This window comes from Prunus avium, chromosome 2, assembly GCF_965620075.1.
Source record: "Prunus avium chromosome 2, drPruAviu1.hap1.1, whole genome shotgun sequence".
NCBI classification, from domain to species: domain Eukaryota; kingdom Viridiplantae; phylum Streptophyta; class Magnoliopsida; order Rosales; family Rosaceae; genus Prunus; species Prunus avium.
In genome coordinates, this window is record NC_142285.1 from 32,984,207 (window position 1) to 33,003,803 (window position 19,597).

General features: G+C 37.8%; 3 protein-coding genes across 4 annotated transcripts; all 3 read left to right on the forward strand.

Annotated features, from left to right (window-relative positions):
- Positions 1 to 988: 988 nt before the first annotated feature.
- Positions 989 to 8,252, forward strand: NTMC2T4 (Calcium-dependent lipid-binding (CaLB domain) family protein). Of its 2 annotated transcripts, none has more exons than XM_021970080.2 (12): positions 989 to 1,354; positions 1,469 to 1,577; positions 3,062 to 3,163; positions 3,276 to 3,326; positions 3,435 to 3,555; positions 3,666 to 3,787; positions 3,943 to 4,041; positions 5,149 to 5,229; positions 5,322 to 5,407; positions 6,317 to 6,542; positions 7,138 to 7,302; positions 7,467 to 8,252. In XM_021970080.2, the coding sequence occupies exons 2-12, from the start codon at positions 1,473 to 1,475 to the stop codon at positions 7,950 to 7,952; spliced, it is 1,644 nt and encodes a 547-aa protein (XP_021825772.1). In that variant the 5' UTR covers positions 989 to 1,354; positions 1,469 to 1,472; the 3' UTR covers positions 7,953 to 8,252. The 2 variants fall into 2 exon arrangements, with proteins under 2 accessions (XP_021825772.1, XP_021825766.1); XM_021970074.2 differs by having other exon boundaries at positions 990 to 1,354; positions 1,447 to 1,577.
- A 2,978-nt stretch (positions 8,253 to 11,230) lies between these two features.
- Positions 11,231 to 13,547, forward strand: LOC110766875 (Protein kinase superfamily protein). Its single transcript, XM_021970277.2, has one exon. The coding sequence runs from the start codon at positions 11,370 to 11,372 to the stop codon at positions 13,413 to 13,415; it is 2,046 nt and encodes a 681-aa protein (XP_021825969.2). The 5' UTR covers positions 11,231 to 11,369; the 3' UTR covers positions 13,416 to 13,547.
- Positions 13,548 to 16,281: 2,734 nt separating this feature from the next.
- LOC110766902 (alpha/beta-Hydrolases superfamily protein) lies at positions 16,282 to 17,895 on the forward strand. The gene has a single exon (XM_021970313.2). The coding sequence runs from the start codon at positions 16,600 to 16,602 to the stop codon at positions 17,659 to 17,661; it is 1,062 nt and encodes a 353-aa protein (XP_021826005.1). The 5' UTR covers positions 16,282 to 16,599; the 3' UTR covers positions 17,662 to 17,895.
- Positions 17,896 to 19,597: the final 1,702 nt, after the last annotated feature.

The following is a 19,597-nucleotide window of genomic DNA, read 5'->3' on the forward strand; positions in this document are numbered from 1 at the left end:
TATCATTACGCTGGTACTTAAAAAGATAGGTCCTTTGTTGTTTTTCTTTTACATTTATATATGTCACAAAGTACTGCCAAACATTTGTCTTCCGTCATATGGACATTTTCCTCGTCTTTCAAAATTGTTAGTTGTTTGTCCACTAAAAAAGTTATCCTGAACAGTGTCTATATAAATCCAAGGATTTGATCGATATATGTTCGTACTTTGCTTGTTTTTTCTTAAGAACATAGAAAAAATGTCGGATGGAAAGGGAACAATTGTAATCAATAAGACAATATGAATATCGTCCTTTGGATAATAGCAATGCATCAAGCATCTTTTTTTAGCTTTATCATTTGAAATGATTTGTTTTTACACATGTAAGAGTTTTTTTTTATAGTAAAAAAAATAGTATAATCTACAAGTGAGAAGGATTTCTCACACATACATACAACTATGATGCCATGAAGATTCGAACTTGAGACTCCTGATCTGCAAGTTAATGCACTTTTCCACTGGGCTATCATGTTGGCCTACACATACTTAACGGTTCATTCAACTGTCTAACAAAGAGATATAATTTTATTTATTTATTTATATCTCTTTAATATAAGCCATATTGATAAACAAGAATTCGAATACAAAACCTTAATTATAAGTAATTGCGCTTAATCACTTGTGTTACAAACGCCTTGCATTTAATTTAATTTATTTATTAACGTTTATGACAAGGAAATCAAAACGCATCAAATGAACAAAAAGAGAAGAAGGTATAAAATGACAAAAGAAAAAACAGATAAAATGACCAAAAAAAAAGAAGAAGAAGAAAGAGTACCAAAAGAAGACAAAAAATGAGAAGGGGTAAAAAGTGGAATATCACCTTTTACGAAACAGTTGCGTCTGCAGGAAGATAATTCGAGCGCTCAGCAACGGCCCCAAACGGCCAAGACGTGTAATTAAACAAGAAAAAGAAAATAAAAGGCCAAATCCCAAAATAATAATAAAAAAACTGATAACGATAAATTGAAAGCAGAGAGAGGGCTGTGCGCTGGCCTACAAAGGCTTTGAATGCTCGCTGGCTTTTCGTTTTCGGTCTGCAAATCTTGTGGAGGCAAAGCCACAAACCACAACGCTAGCTAGCCAGAGTGATGAGCCCGAGAGAGCCGCATTTAAAGCCACAAACAAACACACCCACCCACACTACTATGAGTGAGAGAGAATAGGAAAAATATAATTCGAATATAATTAGTTTAAATAAAGATCGCACAAGCTTCGGTTTCTTCGTTTCGTCTTTGCAACTCTTCGTCTTTTCGTCGTTTCTTTTTCTCTCCGATCTCTAATTCGCCCACCTTCTCCATCTCCAATTTCTCTGGTAATGCTATTTTCTTTGTCGCGCGCGCTTTGATCGTTTCGAATTTTGTTGGATCATTTTTTGTTGAATTTTCCTTTTTGATTGGGTTTTAGGGAGATTGTGTTTGGAATCCAGGAAAATGGGGTTGATTTCGGGGATTCTGATGGGGATGGTCTTCGGGATTGCATTGATGGCCGGGTGGCGTCACATGATGAGGTACCGAAGCACCAAGCGAGTCGCTAAGGTATGGTTTTGGTTTGCTTAATTTTTCTTTAACGGTTATTTTGTTTTCGTTGGCGATTTGATTGCATTCATTCTTTGTTCTTGTTGTTGCTTACGTTGGAGAATTGAATTGTTGTGTGAAAACTGGGAGAGTAATTTTCTTGTAACTTTGGTGGAAATGGCTTCAGTAGAGTTAATTTTTGGGTGTTATGGTGCTCTGGAGATTTGCATTGTCCACTTTTGCTCCGAAATTGTTGGGATATGGAAGTCAGATGCATAGGAAAAAAACAACAATCTTTGACGAAATTTCTGTGAGATTGGTATATGATATTGCTAATTAGTGGAATAAAAATGGTTGGACAACTGACTAGTGAGTTGCAAAAGTTAAACAAGTATTAGACAGAGAAGTTCGTATTGGACTGAGAAACTGATTAAGATTGAACTGCTTTTCTGAGACTTCAACACTTTGCTTATCATTGTCTAAAGAACGACCATCACACAAAGTCGGGTAGGCATGTTCACTAGTTTTCCCTGCAAGTGGATAAGTTGAAGACATATGGTTGCTTGGAAGTGGAATTATTTCTGGGGAAGAATAGCATGTTGTCATAGTACCAGTAGACAGATTTTAGATTTTATATTTTATAAAGGAGTACCAGGAGGCAACTTAGTGTGGGGATTGAAGGAAAAACAAATCATATATTTGGTAATGGAGTTTGATTTGTGGGTAACTGACTAATTGTGTGTCTAGTGAAAAATACTCAGTTGGACTGTCATCCTTGAGAGACGTAAGTTTTGTGGGGACTTCATACTGAACCTTTAACCTTTGGCATCATATTTCTTTCCTAGTCTTAAAGGGGTAGGGGTGGAGTTGGGATGGTTCAATTTTAGAATGTTATGAAGAAATTGAAATAGATCCTTCTATTCACACGTTCCTCGTAAGCCAGTTATAAGCTTTGCACTTGAACCTTCAATATGAAGATGCATTTAGAGACTAATAATTTATTTTTCTTATGTTTATGCATGTGTGTTGTGTACATAAAACTAATTGCTTGTTTAGTCCGATGCTTAAGCTGATGAATAGGTTGCTCATTTTTCAGTAATAAACCTGATATAATCTTTTTATACTGCTATTTTCATGAAATGGGCCATTAGTAGTTGGAACTAGAGTCATCTTATTATGCTTACCTGGTCACACGATCATATTTCTCTTCTTTTTATTCTCACATTTATCATACATCTGGATTGACTTCTTAATTTTTTTCAGAGTTATTATATTCATATTTGGTTGTGGCAATTTTGGCACTGTACCCCACATGGATTCACTTACTAAAGTTCTTCATTGTTTTTTTTTCTTTTCTGCATTGGCAATAGTAGTAGAGGTCTTGTAGTTGTAATACTTGAAACGTTTTATACAAAACTTTAGACTATTTAGATGTGTTTCAGTCTTTTCTTATGAACTATTTTACCTTGTCTTAATATTTACTTAATTTTTTTTTCCAATTGCAGGCAGTTGACATAAAACTCCTTGGATCACTAAACAGAGACGATTTGAAGAAAATATGCGGGGACAATTTTCCTGAATGGATATCTTTCCCCGTCTTTGAACAGGTTTTCTTTTTGTAATTTATATTAAGTTAATATTCTTACTAATTATTTAGTTTTCCAATAGTACACCTTCAGTTATCGTTTATAATTGCATTGCTTTGGTTCACTCTTTCAGGTGAAATGGTTGAATAAGCAACTGACCAAATTGTGGCCATATGTTGCAGATGTAAGATTTTATTTTCTTTACATATACACGTGCATAAGATTAACGGTAATGCATTTGCACGATTTTTTTTAAATACTAACCTTGCAGCTGTTGCATGTATTTATTCAGGCTGCAGAAATGGTGATAAAAGATTCTGTTGAGCCGCTATTGGAAGAATACCGACCTCCTGGAATTACTTCATTGAAGTTCAGCAAACTGTCTCTTGGTACTGTGGCACCCAAAATTGAAGGTATGTAGTTATATGGTGATTACGCATAATATGGAAATTCGCTTATTTTCCAATCTTTCTAAATTAGCATTATGAATATCTTCCGAGTCTTGTGTGATTAACTTGTACAGGTATTCGTGTTCAAAGCCTCAAGAAAGGTCAAATTACAATGGACATTGATTTTCGTTGGGGTGGTGATCCAAACATCGTATTAGGTGTTGAAGCTGCACTCGTTGCCTCAATTCCCATTCAGGTTTGATTTATCAACAATTTGGATGACATACTTCTGAAGAAACTTTTCTTTGGTTTTGGACTAGTTGTGTCCCTTTTTTTTTTTTTTTTTTTTCTGACAATAAATCTTTGTTTTCCCCCTTTAGTCTTATGAGTTTTGTGTTATATCTGCTACAGCTGAAGGATCTTCAAGTTTTTACTGTTGTTCGTGTAATTTTCCAACTTGCTGAAGAGATCCCTTGTGTATCTGCAGTTGTTGTTGCTCTACTTGCAGAGGTAAATTAATGATTATTTTGTGAAGTCCATACATTTCTCGAAGTGGTTAAAAGTGAACCTTATTGATGTTAGCTTGATATAAATTGTTGGCCCATTCCATAAAAACTTAACTTTTGGGGTCTTGTTGCTGGAAAAGACGTATTTTATTTCTCTCTCTTCCATGATTGATTTCTTTTTTCCTCTTTATTTTTCTATGTATGGCGTGTGTACAGTAGCACCAAGTTGGTGCTTTTCCAGTAAAGTCTTTATCCATAAAAATGATGGCTCCAACATCATCTAGAGATATTTGTTAAAAGTATCAGACATTGGATGGAGAGTTTCTCTATAAAGTTATATTTTTGTTTTTCTTTGGTTTATTTTCTGATGCCTTGTTCACTGAAATGTGATTTTCTTGGAGTTTAGTCATTCCGCCTCAAAGCACATGTGTGGATGCAACATTGTTAATAGATGTCATGCTGTATGGAAATTCTATGTTGAAACCTTTTTATTAATTTGGTGAACAACTTTTTTAAGACTCAGAAAAAGCTTTTTCACATTGACCCTTTAGTTGTAAAGCAAATCAGTTCGCACAAGTTTTGGTTAAGAGACCATTCTGATCAATTTTTATTTTATTTTATTTTCTGTTCATTTGAACTCCGTCTTATAATAATGTACTGATCTGAGCCATCCATCCAAGCATAATTTGTAATTACCAATTTCGTTAATCTGTGTTGTCTTAAGTCCATTCATCATTTTATAATATGGTTGATTACAAATTTTGAACGGTGATACAAGTTTATGAAGGATCGTTATGTTGGTGAATGTATGCCCCGTATCTAAAACAATGCATTTATGAGAGACAGCAAGCTAGTGTTATCTCAGTATCTTTCTTTTTTCAATACCAACACTCCCATGTTAGATAAAATGAAAAGGCAGTTAAGAAGAATGTGGAGTGAGAAGTGGGCTCGTAGTTCATACTCTAGCATCATTTTTTGTTGCTGATCCTAGTTTAGCCTCAATTTATCATATCTTGGAGAGAGACTGGAATGTTTTATAATTATGTAATGAACATATTTACACTTTTCCAATTCGTTTGTAAATTGACTAATTCTTGTTACATCCAATCAGCCGAAGCCTAGAATTGATTATACTCTGAAGGCTGTTGGCGGAAGCTTGACAGCCCTCCCTGGAATTTCAGATATGATTGATGTAAGTTTCATGATTTTTTTTAAAAGTTATTATCTTTTGGAGTTGTTTGTACGTTTCTAGACTCATTTTTCTGTTCACAACACGTTTGTTAGGATACTGTGGAATCGATTGTCACAGACATGCTCCAGTGGCCACATAGAATTGTTGTTCCAATTGGTGGTGTGCCTGTTGACACAAGGTAATTTTGAATTGTTTTTGTTGTTGTGCTCTTCTTCTTAGTATACCTCGTTGGTGTAACCTGATATTATCGTATCTCAGAAAATTCATAAAATCTAGTTCAACACTGATGGGGGGATTTTCCCCCTTCACCTATTGACTGCAAGATAGAATGCATGAGATTGTTCAGTAGCTCTTTTTGTTATACAAGAGTGTTAGGAATTACTACTGCTCTGAAATCCGGACTTGGCTGGTCGAGTAAACTGGGCTAAACTAGAAATTGGCTGGGTTGCCAATAACCAATCAATTTATTTGTGAGTCGATTGACCCAATCAAGAACTTGGCCAATTCAATTAGAGTTTACCTTTACATTAAAAAAACTTTTGTTTATGGTCACATAGGTCTTAACCCAGGCTTTATTTATTCTCTAATTTATTATGCACATTCTCTCTCTCTCTCTCTCTCTCTCTCTCTCTCTCTCTCTCTCTCTCTCTCTCTCTCTCTCTCTCTCTAATATATGGAAACAGTGAAAAAAAAGTAATAATTTGTTTGTTTATGAGATACCTAAATATTTAATATTTGGAGACAAAGTCCAATTAACATTGCAGAAACAAATTTTTTGAATCCAAAATTGCTTACTCAGCAATAAAAGTATGATATTTCAAAATGTTAGAAGTATAAAGTATTTATCTTCACGATAAATGTTTATAATTATATTTGATCATTTATTTTAATACTAAAAAGATAATAAACATATAGATATACATATTTGTATGTTTACTGAATCATCACAGTTCAACCATTGTTGAACCTCTGACCCTTAGCTTTCCCCTCTGGTTGATTGCCAGTCCAGTTTTTGAATATTTTGGTAATCACTTTTATTTTTTACTTTAAGGGTTGTATCTATAACACTTCTTTTGGTGCTATGCAGCGAATTGGAGCTTAAACCTCAAGGAAAGCTCACCTTGACAGTAGTGAGAGCAAATGACTTAAAGAACATGGAAATGATTGGAAAATCCGACCCTTACGTTGTTGTCTACATTCGTCCATTATTCAAGGTTAAGACTAAGGTCATTGATAACAATCTGAATCCTGTTTGGGATCAAACGTTTGAGTTGATTGCAGAAGACAAGGAGACTCAATCACTTATTCTTGAGGTTATACCACTATTACCACTCCTTTCTTTATTGCTCGTGCCTTTATTTTTTTGCTTCTTTATTATTTCTGAACATGGTAATTGGCTTGTATCTATATCTTCTTGGATCTAGCATGTTTATAATGAATTTAAAATGTTATTGGAGTGGTGGTATTTTATGCAGCTAAACTTGTGTCGAAGAGTGCAATACTAGGTTGTATGAAATTTGTCCCAATTTCACTGTATAAATCATGAAAGTGTATTTAAGAAAACCAACATGTGTTGGCTCTCACAATTGGAGGTATACTTTATGTATATATACTTATCTATTTTCATATGCATGGAATTGAATACTCCTTGCTGATTTTAATAGTGCACGTGCTTAATAGATCCACATATGAAATTCTTGAGTACCTGCATACTTGAAAGCATAAAAGTTCTGAATCATTAATCCCCACAATGGACTGCAGGCCAATTTTTGAAACCAAGATCCCTAATGAGAACTTTTCATTTTATTTAGGACTGGTATTATGGATATGTTATGAGCAAACTCAAATAAATCTTTTCTTAGCGTGGAAATGAAAACACAGACTAATGTTCATCAAATTTTCAAACAGGTTTTTGATAAGGACATCGGGCAAGACAAGCGATTGGGAGTGACAAAATTACCTTTGATTGACCTGGAAGCAGAAACTGTGAAAGAGATTGAACTGAGATTGCAGCCATCACTTAACATGCTAAAAATAAAAGAAAAGAAGGATAGAGGAACTATTACAATCAAGGTCAGGGTTCAATACATGAACATTTCAGATGTGCTACAATTACATTAAACCTAACTTGCCTTTCATTTGTTGTTCTTTTTCTAATAATGCCGTTAGAGGGGGTTTCAGTTATTACTCCTTTTTCCTCTGAAGATGTTTTGAAGTATGTTGGGTTATATTTTCAGGTCTTTTACCATGAATTTAACAAGGAAGAGCAGTTGATTTCTTTAGAGGAAGAGAAGAGGATCTTAGAAGAAAGAAAGCAACTGAAAGAAGCAGGAGTTATAGGCAGCACAATGGATGCACTTGATGGAGCAGCTTCAGTGGTTGGATCTGGTGTTGGATTGGTGGGAAGTGGCGTTACCGCTGGAGCTGGGCTTGTGGGAAGTGGCGTTACCGCTGGAGCTGGGCTTGTGGGAAGTGGCGTTACAGCTGGAGCTGGGCTTGTGGGAAGTGGCGTTACTGCTGGAGCTGGGCTTGTGGGGACTGGCGTTAATTCTGGGGTTGGAATGGTCGGGAGTGGCTTTGGAGCTGTTGGTAGTGGCCTGAGCAAAGCCGGGAAGTTCATGGGTAGGACCATCACCGGGCAATCGAGTCATTCAAGGAGAAGAAGTGGCTCTACAACTCCAGTGGGTAGTGTCCAAGAAAATGGTGGTGCAAAGCCACGGTAATGTGCCTGCATTTGCTTTGCTGATGATATGCTAAATCGTGTGAATTGAGTCAATTGACCTTGTGAATTGTAGGCTTTAATGAATAGATATACTCGCCTTGCTTCTATTTCGACACTCTTCTTAAATTCTTTTCTTTGTTCTAATTTTGAAAATGATAATAGGTATTGGTTTATTTCCACTTCTCTTCTTTCCTCTGTGTATCATCCCCATCCTGTATTCTTGTTTGTCTTTCAACCTTTCTGGAATTTGTAATAAAATCTTGAATATTTGTATAAATTTATCAATTGGCTTTTTGAGCAATTTAGGGCCAGCTAGGGTGAGTAAAAAGAGAACAAATTATTAGGGCTTGCCTTGTTTGCTGCTGTCAAAAAATAATGCAAAGATTCTGGCACTTCGATGTACTGTGCCTCTCACGTGATACTCACAGGACAGGAAGGGCCAAAATGAGCTAATAATAGGTAAAATGCTGCATTTAATTAATTCATTCATTTATGATTTTAGGTTTGACCACCGTAGGCATAAATTCACATGGACTTTAACATTATTGGCAGACTGGCTCGCAGTACAGAGAGTACAGGTCATCTAGTCCATGACTTGCATTAAGTGAATGGCAGAGTGTACAGTCCTATATATATATATATATATACCACGTGGCAAACAAGGTTAGTTCTTATTTATACTGCACCTTCGTTAATCTGCTGCTCTAGCCCCGTGACCTTGTTGTACAGTCCTACTCTCAAGCTCTCGTGATTTTTTTCAATTGAAACACTTAACTTATGAACTCTAGTGAAATAACTATTCTTAATCACTTAGCGACGATTACCTAGCAACACGAGACCATTTAGAAACTTCCCTTCTTCGTAAAACATTAAAAAAATGGTTAAATACAATAATAGAATAAAGTAATAATAAGTGAAAAAGGAGGAAGCTTGGCGATGACAACACGTGACACGTGGTACATATCTTGAAAAATCCTGAAGAGAATATATTCACGTTGAACTGTGAAATAAAAATATCACAAGTTCCTTGATTCTTTTTTTTTTTTTTTCGGTCAAAGAGATGCTAAGTTCCTTGATATAAGGTCCCGAATACTTGAACACAGCGGTTTTAAAAGCCAACAATTAGTCCTATTATCTAAATTCTAAAATATAATAAAAATCTCAAAAGACCCCCACGAATTTAATAATTAGTTTATAATAATATTGTTTTGTTTGAGATCATCATCACCCCACAAACGGCGTCGTCGGAACCACAGTGGTCTGGGAAATATCGCTGTCTTCCTCTCACGGGGGTCAGGACCCCCCGGCAAGCGTGGGTTCGACTTTTCTGAGAAAATATAAAATAATGAATTAAAAAAGTAAATAAAATGTGTGGGGCTCACTCGATCTCAGTCTCTCGCTCGTCACTCCCTGCATTAACTTTTTGCTCTGTTTTTTATTTTGACCTCTTCCTCTATCGTAAGCTGCAAAGTCTACGGTCAGATTCCCTTTACGAAGTTGCAAAAGTCAAAATCATAATTACTAAATTACCCCTGGATATTTTCCAGATTTTTTTTTGGGAAATACAAGCGATTTTTATTTTTTTATTTTGTTTTGAAAATGGGGGGATTAACCCTTAAACACACAAAAACTAAATGACAGAGACAATACGAGTTCTAGGAATTTTTAACAAATCATCATCAAAAATAGCCTCAACCCAGCTAGGAATTTCATCAAGCACAACAAACCCCAAATTAGAATTATAGCTCCCTTTCGCTAAACAGTCAGCCGTCCTGTTCTTCTCCTTGTAAATGTAGTTAATCACACAATTACTCACTTGTAACATAAGAGCTTAGCAACTAGACAACAAAGATGCTACCGGATGTAGAACAAAGAGAGAAGAGTTTTGGAGAAGTAGGACTGTAGAGAGAGTTGTTTCTCACACACGCTACCAAGATGTTATGGGAATTCGTACATAAGACTACTGATCTACAAGTCAACGTCCCTTTTTTTTTTTTTTTTTTTTTTTTTGGGCATTTCTCATGTGAGGGCATTAAGGAAGGAGAACCAAAAAAACTTGTTTGGTCTAATAGTATCGAATTGAATATCGATTTTGTTTGAGAATAGTTTCTTATATTGTTAAATAAATAATAATAATTATATGCTTGACGAGTCATTATCTACTAATGTGTTTGAGTGTAGTGCGTCTTACACATGTTTAACAACTTACGAAAACTCCAATCTCCATTGACTAATTTTGTAAACTTCTGTTCGAAGTAATCAACCAATAAAATAATTAGGTAAACCTTTTTCTACTCTTTAAGTTACTTGTTCTAGATTTTGAAGATTGTCACGAGGACTAACAACACTTATAAAATTAGAGTTTCAAGGTTTTTTTTTTTTTTTTTGGGGGGGTCAAATTCAAAGGACAAAAAAGGGCCTGTCACAAAAGGCAGCAGTTAAGCAGATGCAGCTCGCAGACCTTTTTCAAGAGAAAGTCCAAGCCTATTTGCACAGGACCACCTGAGCTCGCACACAAACAACAACAGCAGACATACACTCTACTCTCTATACTTGAATATAAAAATTAAATTTCCCAATACATTTTTTATCTTTTTTGTTTGACTATTTTTCACTTTGGTCTCCGTCATTTCGATTTCGACAATTTAATTTTGTAAATTTGTTCATACCATAATCAAGTGCAGAAAATGTAGAATTGTTAAAAGAAAAAAAATATATAGACAAATTGATTACTTTTTGGGTTGAATACAACGATTTTGGCAACGTATTAAATTTACATATTATCGTATCGAATTTACATGTGATGGTTACGTATAATCGTATCAAATTTACATATATTAATATGATAAAATTTACAATTTTAATTTGATTACAAGACAAATTGAAATATAAAACTAAATTTACCAATATCAAAATGACAGAACCCAATTTAATAAGTGATTAAAATTAGGGTATAAAAATAGGTAACTCAACCTATAAAATTTACCGACCTCTCAAACTCAGAAAACAACAAAACGAAGCTAAAACAGAGCACACTGCCCCCAACCACGCGCTTCCCCCAGCGCGTTAGATCCGCCTTCCCACTAGTGGACCCCACAACCCACGTGGCTGACCAAAGGTAGCGCGTAAGATAACAGTAACAACTAGAAAACTACCTATCCTCCAGACTATCATAGTCATCCCTCGGACAGCTGTAAACGCAAAATGACCACCCAATAGAAAACAAGCCCGTGGAAAAGTATCAAGCTTATAGGACCGTCGGCGTATATAATCACAGCCATTTCTGTTCTTACTTTCTCTCACCTTTCATTTTCAGTGGACTATCCATACTTGAAGCCTACTCTGGAACGAACTCCACACTCAAAATGACTGGTTTAACTAACTAAAACGCCCCTCCATTTCCCTCTTATTTACAACCATGCCATCACGTCCTCCACCATCTTCCCCACCCATATACCACGTCCACCACCGCCACCTCCTCCTCCCTCTCCTGACCGTAACACTAACCCTGGCCTTCATCTCCCTCCTCACCTTCCTCATCTTCCTCTACCGCAAGCTCTCCTACAACCGCACGACGCCGTTCGACCACCACCATAGCAGCGCCACCGCCACACCCACCACCACCCCCACCACCCCCACTACCGCCATCAACACCAAAAAGAATAACAACAACCGGTTCTCTTACTCTGCTATCCGGCGAGCCACCGGTTCGTTCTCGGCTTCGAACCGGCTCGGCCATGGCGGGTTTGGGTCGGTCTACAAAGCTACACTCCCCTCCGGCCAATCCCTGGCCGTGAAGCTCATGGACTCCACTGGCTCTCTGCAAGGCGAACGGGAGTTCCACAATGAACTCTCCATAGCTTTGAACCTCACCAATCCTCACATACTCTCTCTCCACGGCTTCTCCACCGACCGACGCGGACGGAAGCTCTTGTTGGTGTACGAGCTCATGCCGAATAGGAGCCTGCAGGAGGCTCTATTGGATCGCAAGTGTCCGGAGCTCATGGTTTGGAAGAAGAGGTTCAGTGTTGTGCTCGATGTGGCTCGTGGGCTCGAGTATTTGCACCATGTTTGTGATCCGCCGGTGATTCACGGGGATGTGAAGCCGAGTAATGTGTTGCTGGACTCGGATTTCAACGCCAAGATTGGGGATTTTGGGTTGGCGAGGTTAAAGACGGAGACTGAAGATCAGGGTGAGCTTGGTGGAGTTGTGATGGTGGAGGAAGAGGGGGAGGAGGAGGAGGAGAAAGAGATTGGGGGAAAGGAGAAGAGAGACGGGGACGATAATGGGTCGATTTTGGAAGAGGAGAGTGTCAGTGTGAGTTTGAGTGTTGTGACAACTGGGATTGAAGATGGTCGATCCCCGGAGTGTTATGCGGTGAGGATTGGGGAATCGGAGCCGGCGGTGGCCTCGCCGGACGGCGGTTTTGATAAGGCGAGTGTTGAGAGTGAGAGGGATTTGGGTTTTGGGAAGAGGGTTAGGGGAAGTTCAGGCAGGGACTGGTGGTGGAAACAGGACAATGGAAGTGGATTCGGGTCTGAATCTGGGAGAGTCAAGGACTATGTGATGGAGTGGATTGGAAATGAGATTAAGAAGGAGAGGCCTAAAAGTGAGTGGATTGCGTCTCCTAGCTCGAATGGTGTCAATGCCGAGCCGAAGAAGAAGAAGAAGGGATTGGACTGGTGGGCGTCATTGGATGAAGAGAGTGGTAAGAAGAAGAAGGATAAGAATCGGAAACCGAGGGAGTGGTGGAAGGAGGAGTTTTGTGAGGAGCTCACTAAGAAAAAGAAGAAGAAGAGGGGTCTCGATTCCGCAAGTGGTGGTGGAGAGTTGTGGTGGCAAATGGAAGAGGATTTGGGGCAAGAGAGGAAGAAGAGGAAGAGCAAGAGCAAGAGCAGTAGAGGGAGTATTGATTGGTGGTTGGATGGATTGGGTGGTGATATTAGAAGTGGGAGGAGGAATAGCCAAGATTGGGGTAGTACTTGTGGTGGTGATGTTCCAAAGAGTGGTGGTATTAGTAGCACACCAAGCATGAGAGGCACAGTTTGTTATGTTGCCCCTGAATATGGTGGCGGTGGGCAGCTCTCTGAGAAATGTGATGTCTATAGCTTTGGGGTATTGGTTTTGGTCTTGATTTCGGGTCGGAGGCCTCTTCAAGTCACGGCCTCCCCCATGTCAGAATTCGAGAGGGCCAATCTAATTTCATGGGCTAGGCAGCTTGCTCGAAATGGGAAGCTTTTGGATCTTGTCGACCAGTCTATACATTCTTTAGATAAGGAAGAGGCATTGCTTTGTATCACAATTGCATTGCTATGTCTGCAGAGAACACCGGGCAAGCGGCCAACGATGAAGGAGATTGTGGGGATGCTTTTGGGTGAAGCAGAGCCACCCCATTTGCCCTTCGAGTTTTCCCCTTCCCCGCCTTCCAATTTTCCGTTCAAATCCCGGAAAAAGGCCCGGTGAGTTTGTGGGATTTTGTTAACTGTAGAGTGTACTTTTGTAGGTCCTTTCTAATTATCATGTTTTGTAGAAATTCATGCTTTAAAGGAAAGAAAAGTTGCATAATATTCATAAACTCAGGCTCTCTTTTACTTAGCTCTTTGGATGTTACTAAGTTTCGCTATAGAAAGAAGGCAACCCAAGTATTTTTTTTTGGCTCTGTTGACATTTAGGAATTCCATGATTCATAGTAAAAGTAAACAAATGGAAACATTGCTCTTGCTTGTGAACGTAGAGGCCAGTAGTAGTAGGCCATCATAATCAGCAATTTTTCCTCCTGGGACTCAATTGAGCAAGCTTGCTTTATGTGACTTTTAGGACCTGAAACAGGGCCCGGGATGATGCTTCCCTTTTGAGTTGTCTGCTACCTTTTAAAAGAGGCAGAATTTTGTGCCAAAGTTAGCATCAGTTTCAGTAACAAGGGGACAAATCTTGGTCCCATTTACAAACTGATCATTTAGCCACTATACTTCTCTGACTCAGTCGTTGTGTGTGTGTGTGTGTATCATTGTATGTGTAATGTTTGAGGCAGGGCAGGGCCATTGAGTTTGGTTAGTTGACCATCTTTTCCTTCACTCTTCTGTTGCTTTTAGATCATGGCAAAAGCTGTTTAGCAAAGCTAGTGATAATTTTTTTAGCCTGAATGGGATGCTGAACTCTTTATAGTATTAGTTTGTGCACATCAAACTATAATTTTGTGGTTTCTGAATTTTGGATCCTATTGAACAAGAAACACTCGTGTGAAACATTGTTATCCCCGGCCAATCACGACATGCCATGCTTCATAACTTTTCCATGTGTCAGTCTGTAATTGATTGGAGATAGCAAAACAATGCAATTCCGTTTCATACAAGGTTTTTTTAGCTTTTGAACTAGTGGCAACAGTGGGTTTTAACTTTCCACATGGTCCTTTGTCACTTGGGAACAGAATGAGATTCCACTCTGTCAACGACAGCTTTAGTGAGGAATACAACTTAACTTTATGGCATTTCTGTGACTGAGAGAGAGAGAGTGACACTTCAAAAGTTGATTGAATCACCATTTTTGTGAGATTGTGTGGAGAGTGGAGACATGGCGTTGGGTCTTGTATCGGGGGATCCTTATGAATGAATTTTTCTATTTAAACCCCGCACTTCTCTTTGTTCATCCTATATTCTAAGTTTACCCCTAACTTCTAATTCAAATTTTCAAAGTTTCTAAGAAAACTCCACTATTTTTCCTAAATAAATACACACTCATCATAAAAAAATATATAAATAAAAAAACTCATCACCCCACACCTTGCTATCTTGCCTCTCACCACTCTAAGTTCACCTCAACCTCGCATTACTTAAAGAGATAAAAACACTGTTGTCAAACGTGTTTGTGAAGAAAAGATGAGAGTGTAGTAGGTTTCTTAGATTGAAAGAGAAATGTAATATGACAATAGAGAAGTTTGTGTTTTTCTAAAACTTAATTTGAAGAGTGGTGGGGTGTGTGTATAGAATAGATGTACTAAGGTTACGTATTAAGTTGGATGACCTTTTTTGTCTTTTACATAATAATAAAACTAAAGAGCTTAATAATTTAAGTATTGGGGTGAACAAAGAAAAGTATGGGATTTAAGTAGAAAAACTCTTATGAATTTTGTCCATTCCCTACCGTTTTGTGCAGTTAACAGTTGTGATGCTATAAATTGGAAATTCAAGTGTTATTGCACCAATTACCCTTTAATATTATTAATGGGAATTTGCATCTTTTCATGCATAGCGGTTGACCCTGCCCTGCCGTTATTATGGTTTCTGTGTAGACACGAGAAAATTCAACCCTTATTTGGCCTGTCCAGTTGGAACAAGGTGAGTAGCTGGGTATTAACACAAACAATAAATAGGTCCAATTAGTGTCAAACACCGAATAGCCTGATTTTAATACGATAAATAAATCCGTTTAATTAATATTACATGAACGGAAATATTTTTATTCTTCACATTTCGTATTTAGAATAATTGCATGAATCCTTGTAAAATTATATAATTTTTCTTTTTGTGATACAAGTGATATTAAGGGAGGGATAATTGAATCTAAGATCTCGGGTGCATGAGTAAAATGCTCTTAACCACTTGAGTTACAAGTCCCTTGTGTAAAATTATAGAATTATTTTCACTGTGCGCATGTTCCCATTATATTTTGGACTTGGGATGAGGAGGTTCATTATATTTTTGAATCTGGTAATGGGTATTAATTCTCGGGAGCTTCTATAATTAGGAGCCTATTTGAGAGGTTCAATCCCACCATCAAACCATTTAAAATGTTTAAGTCCATTAATTTCCACACATTTGTGGATGGTGGAATCGAACCACTTAAATAAGCTCCTCATTCTAAACTCCTCATTATAGCCTTTCCGAGATCTGCCGGTTGATGGGTAGTATGGTAAGTGGCTGGGTACCCTTGGGCATCATCCATCTAGTCAAACGTTTCTCAATGGTATTGTTTTGGTAGTCCAAGGCCCAAAACGTAAAAAAGAAGAAAACACTTAGCTGAGGCAAGCTGGGCCTAAGAAAAGGAGGGCACCAACTTCTCAATTGTTTTTTGGGCTGCATGACAAAAGATAAAATCTCCTATTTCCCAAATCACCTGTTGGTCTGCCAAAGTCCAATTCTGTTTGTGTTTTTTTTTTAAATGCTGTAGACTCATGTCTAAATCACATTTGGTAAAAACTCTAAGTTTGATTTGGTTCTTAATCACTGGTTTTAAGGCTCAATCAATCACTAATTTTTATTTCAAGTTCACTCTCACATAATCTAAATGCCTGCATGATTTTCAGGATCATCCAAAGGTTCTCAACACATCATCCTCCGCAAAACAATTCCACCTCTTAATTTAGACAAGAGACTCTGATTTTGACCCCACACACACAGACACTCGTAATTAAATTTAAACCAATGCCTTCTTTTCTGGGTAATGTGTCTGTCTCTGTCAATAATTTAATTGCCTGCAACAAAAATAGGTGCTTCTTCCTTCTGGCATTCATTGCTCATATCCTTTAATTTCTTCATCTGCCCACTAACTCCTCACCCATTTTCTTCCACAAGTAACACTCTCTTTCTCACAGACATAAACACAAACACTTCACAGGCATCCACACATTCCAAGCTACACACAGACAGCCATGGCGGATAAGCCTTCACAAACCCCAACATCCAACGACGACCCCTACAAGCTCCTCAACATAGTCAAAAACCCAGATGGCTCCCTCACCCGCCACGCCCCATTCCCCATAGTCCCCCCATCTCCGACTCCAACTGACTCCATTTCCTCCACCGCCGCAGCCACCGAGTCAAACTCACCCCAACTCGTCCTCTCCAAGGACATCCAAATAAACCCAACAACTAAAAACTCCGTCAGGCTCTTCAAGCCCCACCCTCTTCCCCCAAACTCTAAGCTCCCTCTCATCTTCTACTTCCATGGCGGTGGCTTCGTCCTCTTCTCCGTGGCTTTACAACCTTTCCACGACTCCTGCTCTCGCATGGCGCTCTCTCTCCCGGCCCTCGTCGTCGCCGTCGAGTATCGCCTGGCTCCCGAGCACCCTCTCCCCTCCGCTTACGACGACGCCATTGAGGCCGTCAACTGGACCCGCAGCCAGGCCTCCAACATCAACGGCTGTGATCCCTGGTTGAAGGACACCGTTGATTTCTCCAAGTGCTTCCTATTGGGCAGCAGCGCCGGGGCTAATATCGTCTACCACGCGGGTCTACGCATCGCGGGCGTTGATCTCTCTCCGGTGAAGATCCGGGGGCTCATATTCAACCAGCCTTATTTCGGTGGGGTAGAGAGGACTCAGTCCGAGTTAAGGCTGATCAACGATCGGATTTTGCCGTTGGTTTCTAATGATTTGATGTGGGCCCTGTCATTGCCGAAGGGAGCTGATCGGAATCATGAGTATAGCAATCCGACGGTGGGGGGCGGTGATGAGAGGATCGGACGGTTGCCAACGTGTATAGTGAGAGGGTTCGGTGGGGACCCACTGGTCGATAGGCAGAAGGAGTTTGTGAAGTTGTTGGAGTCACGTGGGGCGCACGTGGTGGCCAAGTTTGAAGAGGATGGTTTTCATGGCGTGGAGCTCTTTGATCCCAGCAAGGCTAAGGCTCTGTACGACATCGTTAAGGATTTAATCCAGTCTTGCGGTGCAAACGACAGTAAAGATGTTGGCGTTTCAAAATCGGCTATCTGAAAGAAGCTGAGTTGGATTTTACATTTTATTATAAATATTTGTAGGCTTAAATGTTAAAATAGTCTATGTGTTATACTCATTTGGCCAATTTAGTCCTCGTATTTTCAATTTGGCCAATTGAGCCCTTATTTTCAATTTGGCCAATTGAGCCCTTGTGTTTTATTCCGTTAGCCAATGTTGTCCATTCCGTCAAAGTACTGTTAAAAAAATTAATAAAAAATTTATTAAGTTCAATTTACAAATGAAATAACAAAATAACAAAATATAAATAAAAAATCTGGAAACCCAACAACCTCTCTGTCATCTTCTTCTCCCATGCCCACAACTCCTCCATCTCTCTTTCCTCTCTATGAGCACTAATTTTTATGTCATAATTCAAGCATTTTGGGCATGTTATTAGAAATAAAATGGAGTGAATGCAAGATTACCAAAACTTGAAAGAAAATGGTTGTTAGGACTTGAGCTACAAGGGATTCGGAGAGGGAGTTTACAACACAAATATTCATTTGGTGAAAAGTAACAATTCTACAAGAACAAAAATAAAATCAACAAATATTAAAATAGAATAGATATAAAAAAAGGTATTTTCTAATAAAATCAAAATCCACAAAATTATAAAGTTCAAAATAATCATAATCTATTTGTTTTGTACTATACAAACACTAACTTACTAGCACCGGCGGACCTAGAATTTTTTTAGCTAAGGTGCAATATTGACTAAGTATGAAAAATAGTTTTTCGGAATTATCATTTTCTCAAAATAATTTTTGACGGTTTTTATTCCTTACACATCAAATAAGAAAACTTGATTTTATGGGATTTTAGTATGAAGTATATATTGAATTAATGAGCCATTATTTTTAGCCTAAATCGTATTTTGCACTAAAACCGATTTTTCATATTTTGATTTTGTAGGAATTTGATTTTCTAGTATTTTTATTTAAATCCAAATGGGGGGTACTTCCTTATTTACATTGTAAACTTAAGTAAATGGAGTAATATAAAAATAAATGAAAGTAAAAAGACAAAGACATTTACTTAAATGTTGAAAGTGGAAATAAAGTAATCTATACACCAGTTGAGTAAATGGGCAATTTGAAGCACCTACAATGATTTTTCCGGCAAATAATAGGTCCATCACTGCTTACTAGCTATAATTATTGCCTTAATAGGTCTGCCACTGCTGACTAGCTACAATTATTGAGGTTAAGTTGAAGTTGATGTTGAAGTTGATGTTGAGCAAACTATATAGATATTTATGTTGAAGTTGATTGTGTCCACTGATGATGGTTGTTGTGGGTTGGACAGTCCTAAAGTGGCGCTCGTGCAATCTTCATCATACCAACAATTAATATATCTCTGCACGTATATTAATCAGTGCATTCATGATTAGGAATGGACGCGGACGAAGCCCGGATTAGATTGGTTGTACTTTAAAATTACAGCTGAATTAATTACAATATAATGGTTTGATTTGATTCAATTTTGATAAAAATCATGAAGAAAATCAAACCAAACTAAACCAATTTAAAACACTCTGATTTGCCCAGTTTGGGACTAAACCCAATTCTGTATCCTTTTGCATTTTTTCAATATTGTTAGCCCAATTCAACCAACAAATTCACAATTGGCTTCATACTTAAATCATTTTCTAGAGTACGAAACCATCATAAAGCTCAACAAGCCATAAAACTTCAAATTTTGATTACTAATATAGTTCAATTCATCTAACTAAAAAAAAAATAGTTTAATTCAAATATTCATATATATATATTTATTACCTAATTAGAGTATTGCACATGTAAAATATGATAGAAATAATAAATATACATATAAATGATCCAATTTGGTTTAAGTTGGTTTACAAAAGCTCAAAATCAAATTAAACCAAACTATATACAATCTGGTTTGGTTTTTAAACCGTTTAACTTTTTCT